Consider the following 12,955-nt stretch of genomic DNA (forward strand, 5'->3'; position numbering starts at 1 on the left):
GGAACTAGACATAGAAAAGCTAATGTAACCTAGGAAAAGAATGAAATCTATCTATCTATATATTTTAAAGACTCTTTCTTTTGTAAAAGTATGATTACTAACCCAAGTAAAAAAGTTTTATCAAAATTCCACTGGTGTTTTGGAGTACTCTACTCAGGGACATATTCTTTGCTGTATGACACTTTCTTCTATTGGTCTTAGGAACCCATAAACCATGTAGGATGTGACAAATTGCATCCATATGTGTCTGTTAGAGGCTTTTTGTTCAGTTATAGTGTATATGGCACTGTCATATATTTCACATATAGGAAATACCTTTGTTATGAACATATCTTTGCAATTGGGAGGCCTCCTAACAAATTTTCTAGGATCTGGGTGCAAAAGTGCATGTAATGCTTTAACATGCTCTGAAATACTCTCCAGTTCCTTGAGATGTCTATTAATATTTGCAGTTAGACTAATGGTAAATTAATCTTGTATTATGGCCCTTGTTCATCCATGTTCCAAATAAATCACAAGCCTGAAATTTAGGAACACAAACACATAGTTTGGTGAAGCTTATTTAGAGAGATGAAGCCTTTTTGGACTTGTAGCCTGGTGGCAGATGAGAGTTTAGCAGGTGGTGTAAGGGAGCACACCTCTTTCAAAATTTGTGGCTAAGGTTATTTAGAGGGGGCTCTAATTTTTTGGATTCCCTGTGACTCTGTGAGACACTATAGATTCCTAAACTGATCAGTTTAGGAACTGAAGTGTGCAATGCAATGTGCAGACAGGACATTTTAATGTGAGGCTTACAACCACAGCTGCTGCCTGAAGAAGAAATCTCATATTTCAAAACAATCCATGTTTTTGCACGATGTAACTTGTTCCTTAGTTTTTCTGTCAGTGATATGACAAAATTCTCCATGTCTCATCAGCTCAAGACTGGATCCACTGCAACAAGCACCCATCCTCCATTTGTGGCCAGCAGTAGGGAATATCCCTCCTTGCTAAACATCCTGGCAACCTGTGCTTCAGGGGATTTCTGAGCTAGAAATTTGTAATGCCACTCCTGCAACTCTGTCAAATGGCCACTGGTGGACCAAGAGTCTGTGGATTTGGCAGACCCCTTTGGAACTTATTTGAACTGCTGAGCTCTAGCACACCTTATGACAATGACTTCCATGGTTTAATCATGCCTCATAATTAAAGAGGGAGAAAGGCTTGTGACCATTAGTTTGAACCCAGCTGCCTCATATCTTCATTGGGTACTGGTACTTCTAAAGCTGTAAGAAACCCAAACATGAGTGTATGTCTCTTTTCACTTTTTCAGGGCTACAAATAAAGACTGCATATAATTTAAATGAGGAGAAAAATGTAATTTAGGGAAGTCTTAATTTTACTAATGACAGTCTCTCAAATTAAATATACCATCAGAGAAATATTTCTTGTGGTGTCTCTCATGTAAAGATAGTCAACAGTACTAATGACATGTATTTCTCTTGATGGGATTGTTAAGGTGTTCCTACTTTACGTGATGCTAATGGCCCTCCATCTTTCTCATGGGGACGTCCTCAGAGAATTCTGAACTGAAACTGCTAATTAACTGTTTATTTTCATATAATACCAACTACATGTAGTATATAAATGCAGCTGTTTCATGGGTGATACAGATGTCATAACGCATATTTTCCAGGAGAAGAATGCAGAAGTCGGGAAGTGTATTGTGCCTTAATTGCCCCAGTGTCAAACACAGATAACTCCACATTAATGGTGTTCCATTAGCGTCAGAAGGTTTGTTAATGTGGGACAGAATGATCAGGACATCTATTTAAAGAACAGCAGCCATTCATTCATTCTGGAATGGCATGTGAACTGCAACACTAACACTGTGACTAATCAAAAAGAAAAAAAAACAAACTGACATGCAGTATTTTCGTGAAATGAAAGGGTAGATAGCTACTGAACCATATTATCATAGTTATGTTATAAATGTGTATTTTATATATGTGTATTTTTATATATGGATAATATATATAATATATATTATTATAGTTCCTACAAGTACAGCCAAATTTTCATGATAAAAATGTAAGTTTCTGAGTAGGGGTAGGAAATGTGATATCTGAAAGAGACGAGGGTTTACATTGTAAGTGCGGCCAAATGCATGTACGGAGATCATGGATGCACTGAATTAAGTTTTGACTTCTAGGTCAAAAGTGAAAAATCAACATGGATTGCCTATCAAGGATCATGAAACAGCAGGAAATCAAAAGCAGTTTAGTTTCCAAGGTTTAGCCATGATATTAAGGTAAAGTGGAATAGTCTTACGTATAAAAAATAATAGTCTTATGTATAAAGATTTATTTCCACATGACTAAGAAAGTGGAAATGTGGTTAAACAGCTCTGTTGGAGAGAAGGTTCTGCAAACATTGCTGCCATTTTTGTTTTCTGGGAATGATGAAAACTCACAATTGTTCTCTCATTTATTTGACTGCTGTACTCTAAAGTTTATCTGGAGGACCTAATGTCCTTGTGTGATATAATTTGTGGTGCACAAGTGGGAAGAGCCAAAAACATAAATCAAAAGGACTGGGGTTTGAGCCTTATGACTTTGCTCTGGAACTCTTAGATGGGCTTTTTTTTTCATTTGTTTAACTGTATTTTAGGGATTGCAAACAAAGAGCACTAATGAAGCTACTTAAAATATGAGCAAACACCTTACATATGAGGACTAAACTGTAAGGCAAAAGTGTGTTAGACTAGCGTGCATTTAGTCCACTTCATAGATGCACCTCTGAGGAAACAGGGAATTTTGGATTGCTGATATATTTAGCTAAAGGTCTTTACAAAATAATCCCAGAAAAAGAAAATCGGGAGAATAGGAAGGATACAAGGGTCAGCCAGAGACTAAAAATGAAAAACAATGTATTAAATATCCTGTGATAGGATAAAGATGTCTGTATTTTAAACACTTACTAATTAACATGGAGGTACAACAATCTAGAAAGCTATTACTTCCTCACATGCTACTTATTTCCATTCTGAAGAGAAAATATTTTTCCTGGAGTGTATAAACTTCATCTAGTATAGAGCTTTGAAATGGCATTTCTACTTCCCTACCTCACTCTGCTGATGACTTTAAATATGTCTTTTTTACCTATGGATAAATAGTTTCAGGAATTAATTATGCCAATGTAGTATTTAAAAGTTGGTGTTCGACCCCAACCTTTAAAAACAAAGAAACACTTAAAAAAAAAAAAAAAAAAAAAAAAAAGTCTTCAGGTGGATTGTTCAGCTAAATCAATGTAGTTTTGAAAGGGAAAGAAAAAGCCCTCCGGGGATGTGAAAAATGCATATTTTATGATTGGCTTTTCACAAATATTACAATGAATGTTATATGTGTAATGTTAGAAAGTTATGATGTATTAATTCTCTTAAGTAGTGTGTTAAATATAGTTTTAGGTTCCAACATAATGTTAAAATAGAGCCTATGTATGCGGGGGGGAGTTTTTTTTTAGGAATGAGATACTGGCTTCGAGGAACACCTAAATCTTCCAAAGGAGAGGAATTTATGCCTTCTTCTCAGAAGAAACTAATTTATTCAGGCCTTGCTCAGACTCGAAGACACCATGGGGAATAAAGGAAACAGTTGACATACAAAAGACAGAGTTTCTTGTTTTAAATAGAACGTACGCATAACCATGAAGGATGTATGAATATGCAACAAGTGAATTGTTCTAAGGTTATTCCTTTGTTCACAAGGCATGCTTCTTGTGACTTAGTGTCCGAGAGCATCCGGACGTCCATAATTCTTTGCTTTTTATTGTCTTGTAATTGTCCTAACTCTCAACTTTATTACTCTAATTGTATTATTTATTTTATAACCATTTTATTATTATCAAACTTTAAAAAATTTAAAAACCAAGTGATTGGCGTTTTTCACAGGGTGTGAATATCATTTCGTGTAAATTCAAAAGCAGGCTCGGTACTCAGCTACAGCAGCACAGCCCAGCCGCGGTGGCGGCGACAGAACAGCTTGAAAAGCTTCGTCCCTCGGCGGGGCGCACAGATAAAGGCAGGGTTTATGTAACTCTCTTTTAAAGGAACCTGATCCTTGCGCTCGCCCTTTCCTATTGGGAGTTCGCGCTTTGTTTGGGGATCCAGCTCAGCCACGCTGAGCTCTCACATCCTCCGTCTGCCGCCTCGCACACTTGCAGCGCTACAGGTATGGGTGGGCTTGCCTGGGTTTTTTAAAGTCATGGCTTTTTTTCCCCCATTAGAAACGTAGAACAAGCGCTTGCGAGGTGTGACTCAGCATGTTCGGGAGACTTCCATTTTATTTGCAGGCAGAGTGCAAGCTCATTTAAATGCAGTCGGGGGTTTGGGGGTTACTTTCTTCCCTTTCTTTCCCTTCTCCCCCACCCTTTTTTTTTTTTTTTTTTTTTGTCTTTCTGAGATGATGGCTCAGAAACCTGCTATTTTCCCTCCAGAGGTGGGGAAGACCTCTGAGGAGGGAGACTCAGGAGAGTCTTTCAGTATTGAAAGTGATGCTGCCACACAGCAATATCTTTATATTTTTACTAGCTGCAGATTCAAGTATCTGAACATTAATTCTTGTTTGGTCTTCCTTTAAATTCTCAAGTGCTTGCAGGTGGAAACGGTGGTACACCAAGGCTGTGGGTTTTCAGATCCTCCTAAAATAATAGCGTTGATAAATGTAAGAGGGGGAAATTAATTTTTAAGCAATGTTTCAATAGTATCTTAGGAATAGTAAGAGATGCTGTTTGTACTACAGCAGATGCAAAAACACTGATGTATCTTGCCTATGCTACAGAGCTTGGAAGTCTATATGGCTTATAAACCATACAAGCCAATGCTATCCCTCACAGTCTTGCATCTGAAGATGTTTTCATCAGTGAATATATCTACATCTTTAAGTATTTCACGTTCTATGTGTTGCTTTACATTTTGTCAGATAGTATGAAATGCTTTCAATTAAAGCCTTTGAGGATATAGAGGTAAGGGCATTGTATTTGTGTTTCTGGAGTTCTGAAATATAACTTTCTTTAATATTTAATTCCTGGTTTTGTTATTTTTTCTGATTTAGTCTGATCAGTGGGAAACAGTTTGTGAATGGAAAACTAGTTATGAACTTCCTCCTGTGATATATTTGCACTGTATTTTGCCTTATATTATCATTTATTCATTCATTTTTTTCCTAGTAAACTTATCTTAAATTAGAAGTCCTATATGTGAGACCACAACTGGAGAAAAAAGGACACTTATGGTTGTGGTTTATTTAAATAAGAAAAGGTAGAATACTAGTTTAGTTTTGTGTCCAAGAGATAATACAGCTTTCAAATATGACAGCTTGTCTTAAACTGATCTGAACTGATCTGTGAAATGAAATCTCCTTGTATCTGCAGACTAGCCCTGGTGATACTGCTTGGGAGATTCTGAATTTTAAAGTCTGCAAATCCAGAATTTGTTGGCCTCTAGAATTCTGTCCGAATTTTCTGTCTGCCAGGTTGTTCATTGGCTTCTGTAAAACTGTCCCTTTACTGCCACAAATCTTTAAGTCCCACTTGTCCAGGGACACTTCAGTAATCTGCTTTTTACTATTTCTCTCTGTGTTTTTGACACAGTCAAGTTTGAAGATCCTTGTTTTTTTGCTAGCAAAGTTTCTATGGCAATACACATGATTTAGCTATAGAGAGCTTGGGCACAGCTTTATCTAAATTCTTTCCATGCTCTTGAATAATTTGTAAATGCTGTGTGAATGTTCACAAGAGTTATTCAGGAGTTATTCTGTTGGTTAACCTAAGCTTGATGGCAGACAATCATTAACTTGGGTCCAAGCAGCTACATAAAGGTGTGTTAGATTCTGCTGGTACTTTTTGACCTTTGTGAATTACTTGTTTATTTTGATTTAAGCAATAATTTGGAAAAAATTAACCATACCCTACTCTTACCTTCTTGGTAAAAGATTTGGCTCAGTTTTAAGATTTTGGGTTTTTTATATTTGGTTTTCTTTTTTTCCTCTTGGGGTTTTAGTGCATTCTTTATTTAATATTAAAGAAATGCAAGTTTATACCCTGACTTGTGCTGGTACATTTTTTTGGCATCTTTCTTAAGTATCCTTCTTCAAAAGTCTGCAACATCTGAGGCTAAAGGTGTTTAGAAAAAGGATTTATTGACACTGAAAATTTCAGTTATGTAATATTTTAAGTCCCTGGGTGAAAATATAATGCTTAATCTATGTGTAATTATATCTTTCTACACAGTAGATGTTGTTTTTTTTTTTCTTTCAAAATGCTGAGTCTTGTATTAAGCCTTTACTGTCTACTAAAGAAAGCTATGCATTCCTGACAGGAAATACACATGATGAAGAGTGGAAGGACTGGCTTCATTACTATGTAAATAATTTGTGATGGTTGCCTAGCTGCTTGCTCATAACTTTATTTTTATTGTACTATTCACTGTAGGGCATGGAAATCCGAGCATGTACTAGGTCTCTGCTGAAGACTTCATAACTCATAAGAAACTCTAACAATAAACTTATTTATGTTAAATAACCCAACGGGCTTATTGACTAATGCTGCATTTTAGATCAAACAGTAATGAGCATGTTCATTCTGTTACTGCAATGATTAAGAAATTCAGTAGCTGATGATACTGCTGTCTTCTGACATTTTTCAGTGTGGCATGCTTTGGTACTCACTACTGAATATTTTTTGTTCCTTAGTATCCCACATGGCCAATGAATCGAGGCCCTGCCCATGTGATATTGGGGACAGGTTTGACTATGGAGGCCGTGGGCAGGAGGTTCAAGTTGGGCACATCAAAGCCTATGTCTGCAAACCTTCTGCCAGCACCGACAAAGCTGTGATTGTGATTCACGACATATTTGGATGGCAGCTCCCAAACACCAGATACATAGCTGATATGCTAACAACTAATGGATACATGTAAGAAATACTGCTGTTTTCAAAGATTCTTTTAATATGAAAGTTTATTGAACTGTTTCCTTTTTTCATATAAACTATGCAAACACAAGTAATTTCAGTCTTTCGTTGCCCCTTTCTCCAAGGGGCTTTCTAGTAAAACAGTGAAAGACATAATGAGTTAGTAGGTAATCACAGAAGAAGAGGAGAGAAACATAAAATTTTCTTATTCTGCATCTTTTACCCTCCTTGAGCCTGTAGCAGCCTGCTTCCTCCCTTCCTCTGTGCAACTTGCCTGGTATGGTAAAAATTCCAAAAAAGCTGAAGATCTTTCTATGAAGGGAAGGTGCACTAGCTTGTGCCAAATAGAGAAACAAATTCTCAAATATATGAAAAGCATATTGAGTGTCCTCTTTCCTGTATTACTGGGATAGTATTCCTTCCAGGCTAAACATATGTATCATGTAAATTGTCGTTTCTTTGGTTTGGTTTTGGATTTCTTTTTTTAAGTTTGGTAGGAAACCACCAAGGATTTTCAGTTACAGTTAACTATTTATCAAATTAAGTAATGAATTTTTACAGGGTAAAATGTAACTGGAAATTATATTAAGTCTTCTTATTACATGTAGAAAATTATTGAGGATTGTTGGTATAATGCTTTGGTGAGGGTTAAGTACTATGTATTCAGCAAAAAATTTGTTGTGTAATACATATGGCCTTCCCTTTAATCCTTTTCCAGTATTATTTCATGGACATAAAATATTTTCATTTTTCTTGCAGAGCCATCTGCCCAGATTTTTTTGTGGGACAAGAAGCTTGGAAACCTTCTAACGACTGGGCATCTTTCGATGACTGGGTGAAAACACGAGATGCCGGCAAAATAGACAAGTATAGCCATTATTCCTCGTCCATCTAGGGGACATGGGACATCCGTATTTCATAGGAATTTTTGCCTCAGTAAAAATGTAAAATTAGATCCTAAATTATTAGTGGGTCAAATATAGCTGGATGTCCACAAATAGAAAGTTCATGCAGCTCATGGGACAAGCTCATGGTTATGTGAGTGGTGCTTTACAGATAAAAGTAGACATTTGAAGCATAAAAGTTCCCAGTGTTTGTCTGTACAGAAAATAGAAGCAAAATGAATGAACGAAAAGGAAAGAACTAGCAAAGGCTAGAAAATGCAGCTCACTCCAGCTGCTTCAATCCCACAGGAAGGCACTAATTCCATGGATTTCAGATAGGGTGCAAATGCAAACACTGTGTAACGAGGGAACATTTCTTCTGCTCCCCATCAGATCACAGCTAATTCAAAGCATACTGTTTTCCACTTTTCTGTATTTTTCCCATTTTTATCTGACACATAGCTTGATTGCATAAAGTAACTGCTAATTTAGAAAAAACAACTGGAAATCTGCTTCCACAGTTTTATAAAGTATTTGTCATCCTTGTGAGAGATGTTTTGCATGTAAGTTACATTTGTGATAACAGGACACTCTTGACTGGCTGTGGGTCTCAAACTTTTATTTGTGTTCCCCTGTATGACAACTACTGCTATTTATGAAATTAATTGGACTGCTGTTCATAAAATCATTTCATGTCCTAGTATAAATAATCTAGGAAGACTGATTTTCTCCTTTGTCTTCTGCCCTGGATTTTGTCTTGTATTTCAGAAATGAATAATAGTAAAGTAGTGTTGTGGGTTGATCCCAACCAGGAGTCAATCAACTTACCACTCAGTTGCTCCCACGAGAGGAACAGGGGAGAGAATAAAGGAAACAAAGCAAGAAAACTCATAGGTTGAGATAAAGACAATTTGATAAGTAAGGGAAAGAGAAGAAACAGGAGTGATGCAAAGACAGTCGCTTTGTCCCAGGAGCAGATTGATGCCCACCCGGACTTTGAGCAGCAGCCACCAAAGAGGCCAGAGAAACAGGCTAGAGCCTTAATTCACTTTTATTTACATGTCTCAGAGAAATTGATGTCGTCCTCAAATATCTAAAGGACCAATGTGGTGCGAAGAAGATTGGTGTCATTGGGTTTTGCTGGGGTGGAGCAGCAGTGCAACATCTGATGCTGAAGAATCCCCATTTAAAGACTGGAGTGTCCCTCTATGGTAAGCCTGAACAACCTGCTGCATTCTGAGCAGAATACCAGTGCAGGAAGCAATTCTGTAGGGCTATTGCTGTAACAAAATTCTGTGTGACTTCTACTGGAACAGAGTCATTTTATTATAAATAATCTATAAGTGATTTGATTTTGCACACTCACGTTTTTACACTCACGTGTACCTAGCAAGATCTATGTACTTAAAGAGTGGCATGACCAGGATAGCATCTGTGAACATAGTGCCAAATGCCATGGCCTCACTGTAGCTGAGATTCCTTTTGATTGGCGATGACAAAAGGGCTTCTAGGCCCTTTTACATCTTTTAGACAGTTGTCCCTCGTTACGAATAGGAACCATTTTTAACTCTCTGTTTTAACCCTGTACTCTTGCACATTACTCAATGCATTTATACTGCCTTTGATATTTTTCTTATCAACCTCTGTACTTCTACAGAATCCAGACTAATTTATATTGATTAGAAGTGAAAACAAATTGAAGGTGTTTTTCCAGAAAGATTATTGGGATTGTTTTGCCTCATTGATAAGCTGATCAGTTGAGTCAATTCAACAGTGTTACTTGCTAATATTTTACTTTTTTGTTGTAATAATCTCAGGAATGAAAAGAGTAGCCAGGTTGGCAGCTGGTTAGTTCTACTGTAACTTCTATTGAAATGCATTTGAATAGTCAAATTAGAATGGGAATTTTTTGTGAAATCATATCAGTCTAAATTACATACACTGAAATTGTAACCATGTATGTGAAATTATCAATATTGACAATTATCTTAAAACTGATATTCCCAAGCCAGAGGTGAGCAGTTCTAAAGTGTCCATCTCTCACAGAGCTCTGTCTCCGACAGTGGTCAGAAGCAGTTGCTCAAAGCAACCCGCAAAAGTGGGGCAAGTGAACACTTCTTCCCTGGTTTTTCCCACAGAACTGGTCTCAGTTCTTTTTTCACACAACTGATGTTATCTTTAATGACATTGCAAACATTCCACAACAGAAGGAACTTTTAAGCAAAGTGTGTTAAATTCCATTACAAACTGACCAGCTGTAACTGATGAAAATGTCTCAAAGTTTCACTGCATAGATTTTGTAATGTTTTAACTACTTTAGGTAGCACAACTTCTTCTATGTATGTTTTCTTCTTCCTTAGGAGTGATCAGGCGTTTTGAGGACAAACACAGTTTGCTGCATCCTACCTTCTTCATTTTTGGTGAGAAGGATGACATTATTCCATTGGAGCAGGTGAGTTCCCCATCAAAGATATTTGTCTTTTTAATGCTTTTCATGCTTGTTTTGTAATTTGGTTTTTAATGAACACAAAGTAGAAAACTAATTTGCACTTTTCTTTCTCTTTCACTATCTCTTACAGTACTTCCATACAAATTTATGCTGTTTATCCCCAAATAAAAAAGTTTTACCATGACACTAAAAGCATTTTCTGTTTCTGTTTGAAAATTTGGGTGATTTTCATCAGTTCCTAGGAAATTAGCAAGAAGGCAAAGAAAGGCTTATGACAGGTTTATGATAGGAGACCCTTTTTAGTGATACCAATGGTCCATAAAATCTACCTGTTCCAATGGAATCACTTGTTGCAGGAGAATTAAAAAGATTCTGTGGCTATCCTTTTCCTTTTCCACTGTCCTACAGAAATTTTCCTTTCTGTCACTCTGTCAATAGCCTTTCTCTGGAGCCTGAGTAGGGAATGACTGGAGAAGGATGATTATCTGCCAAGGGGATCAAAGGGAAAAACGTTTTTATTGAGTGATGTTGGCTTTAGCTTTCCTAGCAAAAATTCCAGTCACTTTGAACTGCTGGTTTTGTCTCTACCCTTCCTCCTCCAACTTCAAATTAATTCAAACTCCTGCCCCATTTTTTTAATGTGAGGGCTATCAGCAGCAACTCATACAGTGTTCACCACATGAAAACCTCATGATGCTGAGCAGTAGGTTTTTTACCTTTACAGGCATTAATAGTAATCCAGGTAATATTTTCTTTATGTTTTATACAGTCACATGATGGTATTTTACTGGGGAAAAAAGGCCTAGTTAAATAAAGCAAGTACAGTAACAGAAATGCATTTAGGTATAAAATTAGTAGAAAAGAAAACAGTGGCAAGGATAAATTGTCTGACTTTCAGAAAAGTAAAAATGAGGACAGTTTTGGGAATGTAAATACAGAATGTGTTAACTTTGTACTTAGCCAACATAGAATGTTCTGTGTTACAGGTCACCTTGCTGGAGCAGAAGCTTAAACAGAACTGTAAAACTGATTATGAAGTTAAAATTTACCCTGGACAGACACATGGGTTTGTGCATCGCAAAAGAGAAGATATCAATCCTCAAGATAAACCTTATATTGAGGAAGGAAGAATGGATATGATCAACTGGCTGAATAAATATCTTTAGATTAAATTAATGCCAATAAACAAAAACAATTGTAGTAGGAAATCAGAAAATAATACAGACTATATTGTTTAAAATGTTCTTACAACCATAAAAATATTTTGTAAAACTCTTCTGCAATAACACTACTTATTTGCACTTACCTTCTAAGTAGGGGCTTAGAAATGGCTTTTCAAATGATGAAAGCTATAAATGTAAAGAAGATTTTTAACACTGGTCTTGTATATGTTAAAATTATTAGGATTTCATGTGGCATATTTTCTGTCACCTGAAAGTTTAATTTTTTTATATTAATGTCAACATGATTAAAAGTCACTGAAACTCTGCCCATGCTTGAGAAATTCTCTCCTTAAAGCTGTGTTTAGTGTTGTTTAGCTGTGAGATTTTCAGCTTCAAGATTTTCAGCTTTTAGGTAAATATAGTTCTGGGTTGGAAGGTTGGGAGATTTTCTTGGAAACAGAATATCCTATTCAGAATTCATAAAGAGTCAGCTAGAAAAGGGAAGGGGAAAGACAATGGAAAGAAATGTATGTGAACAGAAAGGGAGCTGCAAAAAGTTGGGAAGCATGACTGAAGAGATTAGAGGAAATCACATAATTGCACAATTATCTTGATGCAAATCCTTCATGTCTCATGGTTTCAGGCAGTTGCCCTACCTACTGAACCTAATTCAGAATTGATCTAAACCAATCTCCAACATTGCCTCCTCACCTCCACAAATCATTCTTTTATCATCAGGTTTCTCTCTGCTGTGATTTCATTGGGTATTGTTATTGGTAAGGTACAGCCCATTCCTAGTGACTGGGGAACATTACCCTGTTTCAGCTCCTTTGGACTCTTCCAGTGTATTCCCAAAAACCATGTGGTGAGATCTTGCCTGTATTTGTGATGTAGCTAAAACATTGTACTGAACATTTCCCATTTTCCTCTCTGGTAAATATGTGTTCTAGTTGCAGCCCCTCCATGGTTTCCATTGCCCCACAACATTTTTTCTTTTTGAGTGTGCTGCTGCCAGCCGTGCCTGACAGCTCTCTCAGGAAGTCACATTCCCTCTGGCTCTTCCCTAGCTGGGGGCCTAAGTCATCTGTGGTGGGGTTGTAGCTGCATGGTGTCTCTTCGGATTATCCCACCATATGGTCCCAAATGCCCAGCAGTGCTTCAACTGTTCCTCCATTTCAACCCCCTTCTTCACATCACTCCTTCCCTCCTGCAATGCACTCTGTATGTCCCATGAGAAAATGGTTCTCTCTGCAGCATGCTGGTTGATATTAAAGAAAATCTATGTTTCAAAAAGATTTTATGTGAACCTCTGAGGCAAAAATGCAAAATCTTCCTTTGCTCCTTGGTTCATGCCCTTGGTCAGTGATTATTGCTGTTCTGTGGTTTGGACACTGCACATTGTGTTTCCATCTCCTTGCTCAATGATTTCAGGAGCAATGAGCCTTCAGTTCTTACTGGGTCCAGCCACTGCAGGGAAAATCTCTTCAGGTCTGCAGGGCATTGTTACTATC

At 37.1% G+C, this 12,955-nt stretch overlaps 1 protein-coding gene across 2 annotated transcripts; it reads left to right on the forward strand.

Moving 5' to 3' along the window:
* The first annotated feature begins 4,060 nt into the window (after positions 1-4,060).
* On the forward strand, positions 4,061-11,556 carry LOC100229490 (carboxymethylenebutenolidase homolog). 2 transcript variants are annotated; one of them, XM_012571820.5, is made up of 7 exons: positions 4,075-4,208; positions 6,356-6,399; positions 6,729-6,951; positions 7,708-7,815; positions 8,901-9,043; positions 10,193-10,284; positions 11,268-11,556. In XM_012571820.5, exons 3-7 carry the CDS (start codon positions 6,737-6,739, stop codon positions 11,445-11,447), a joined length of 738 nt encoding a protein of 245 aa, XP_012427274.3. In that variant the 5' UTR covers positions 4,075-4,208; positions 6,356-6,399; positions 6,729-6,736; the 3' UTR covers positions 11,448-11,556. The 2 variants fall into 2 exon arrangements, with proteins under 2 accessions (XP_002189512.3, XP_012427274.3); XM_002189476.6 differs by lacking the exon at positions 6,356-6,399 and having other exon boundaries at positions 4,061-4,208.
* The last annotated feature ends 1,399 nt before the right edge of the window (positions 11,557-12,955 follow it).

The sequence above is a fragment of the Taeniopygia guttata genome, chromosome 2, assembly GCF_048771995.1.
Source record: "Taeniopygia guttata chromosome 2, bTaeGut7.mat, whole genome shotgun sequence".
Classification (NCBI taxonomy): Eukaryota; Metazoa; Chordata; class Aves; order Passeriformes; family Estrildidae; genus Taeniopygia; species Taeniopygia guttata.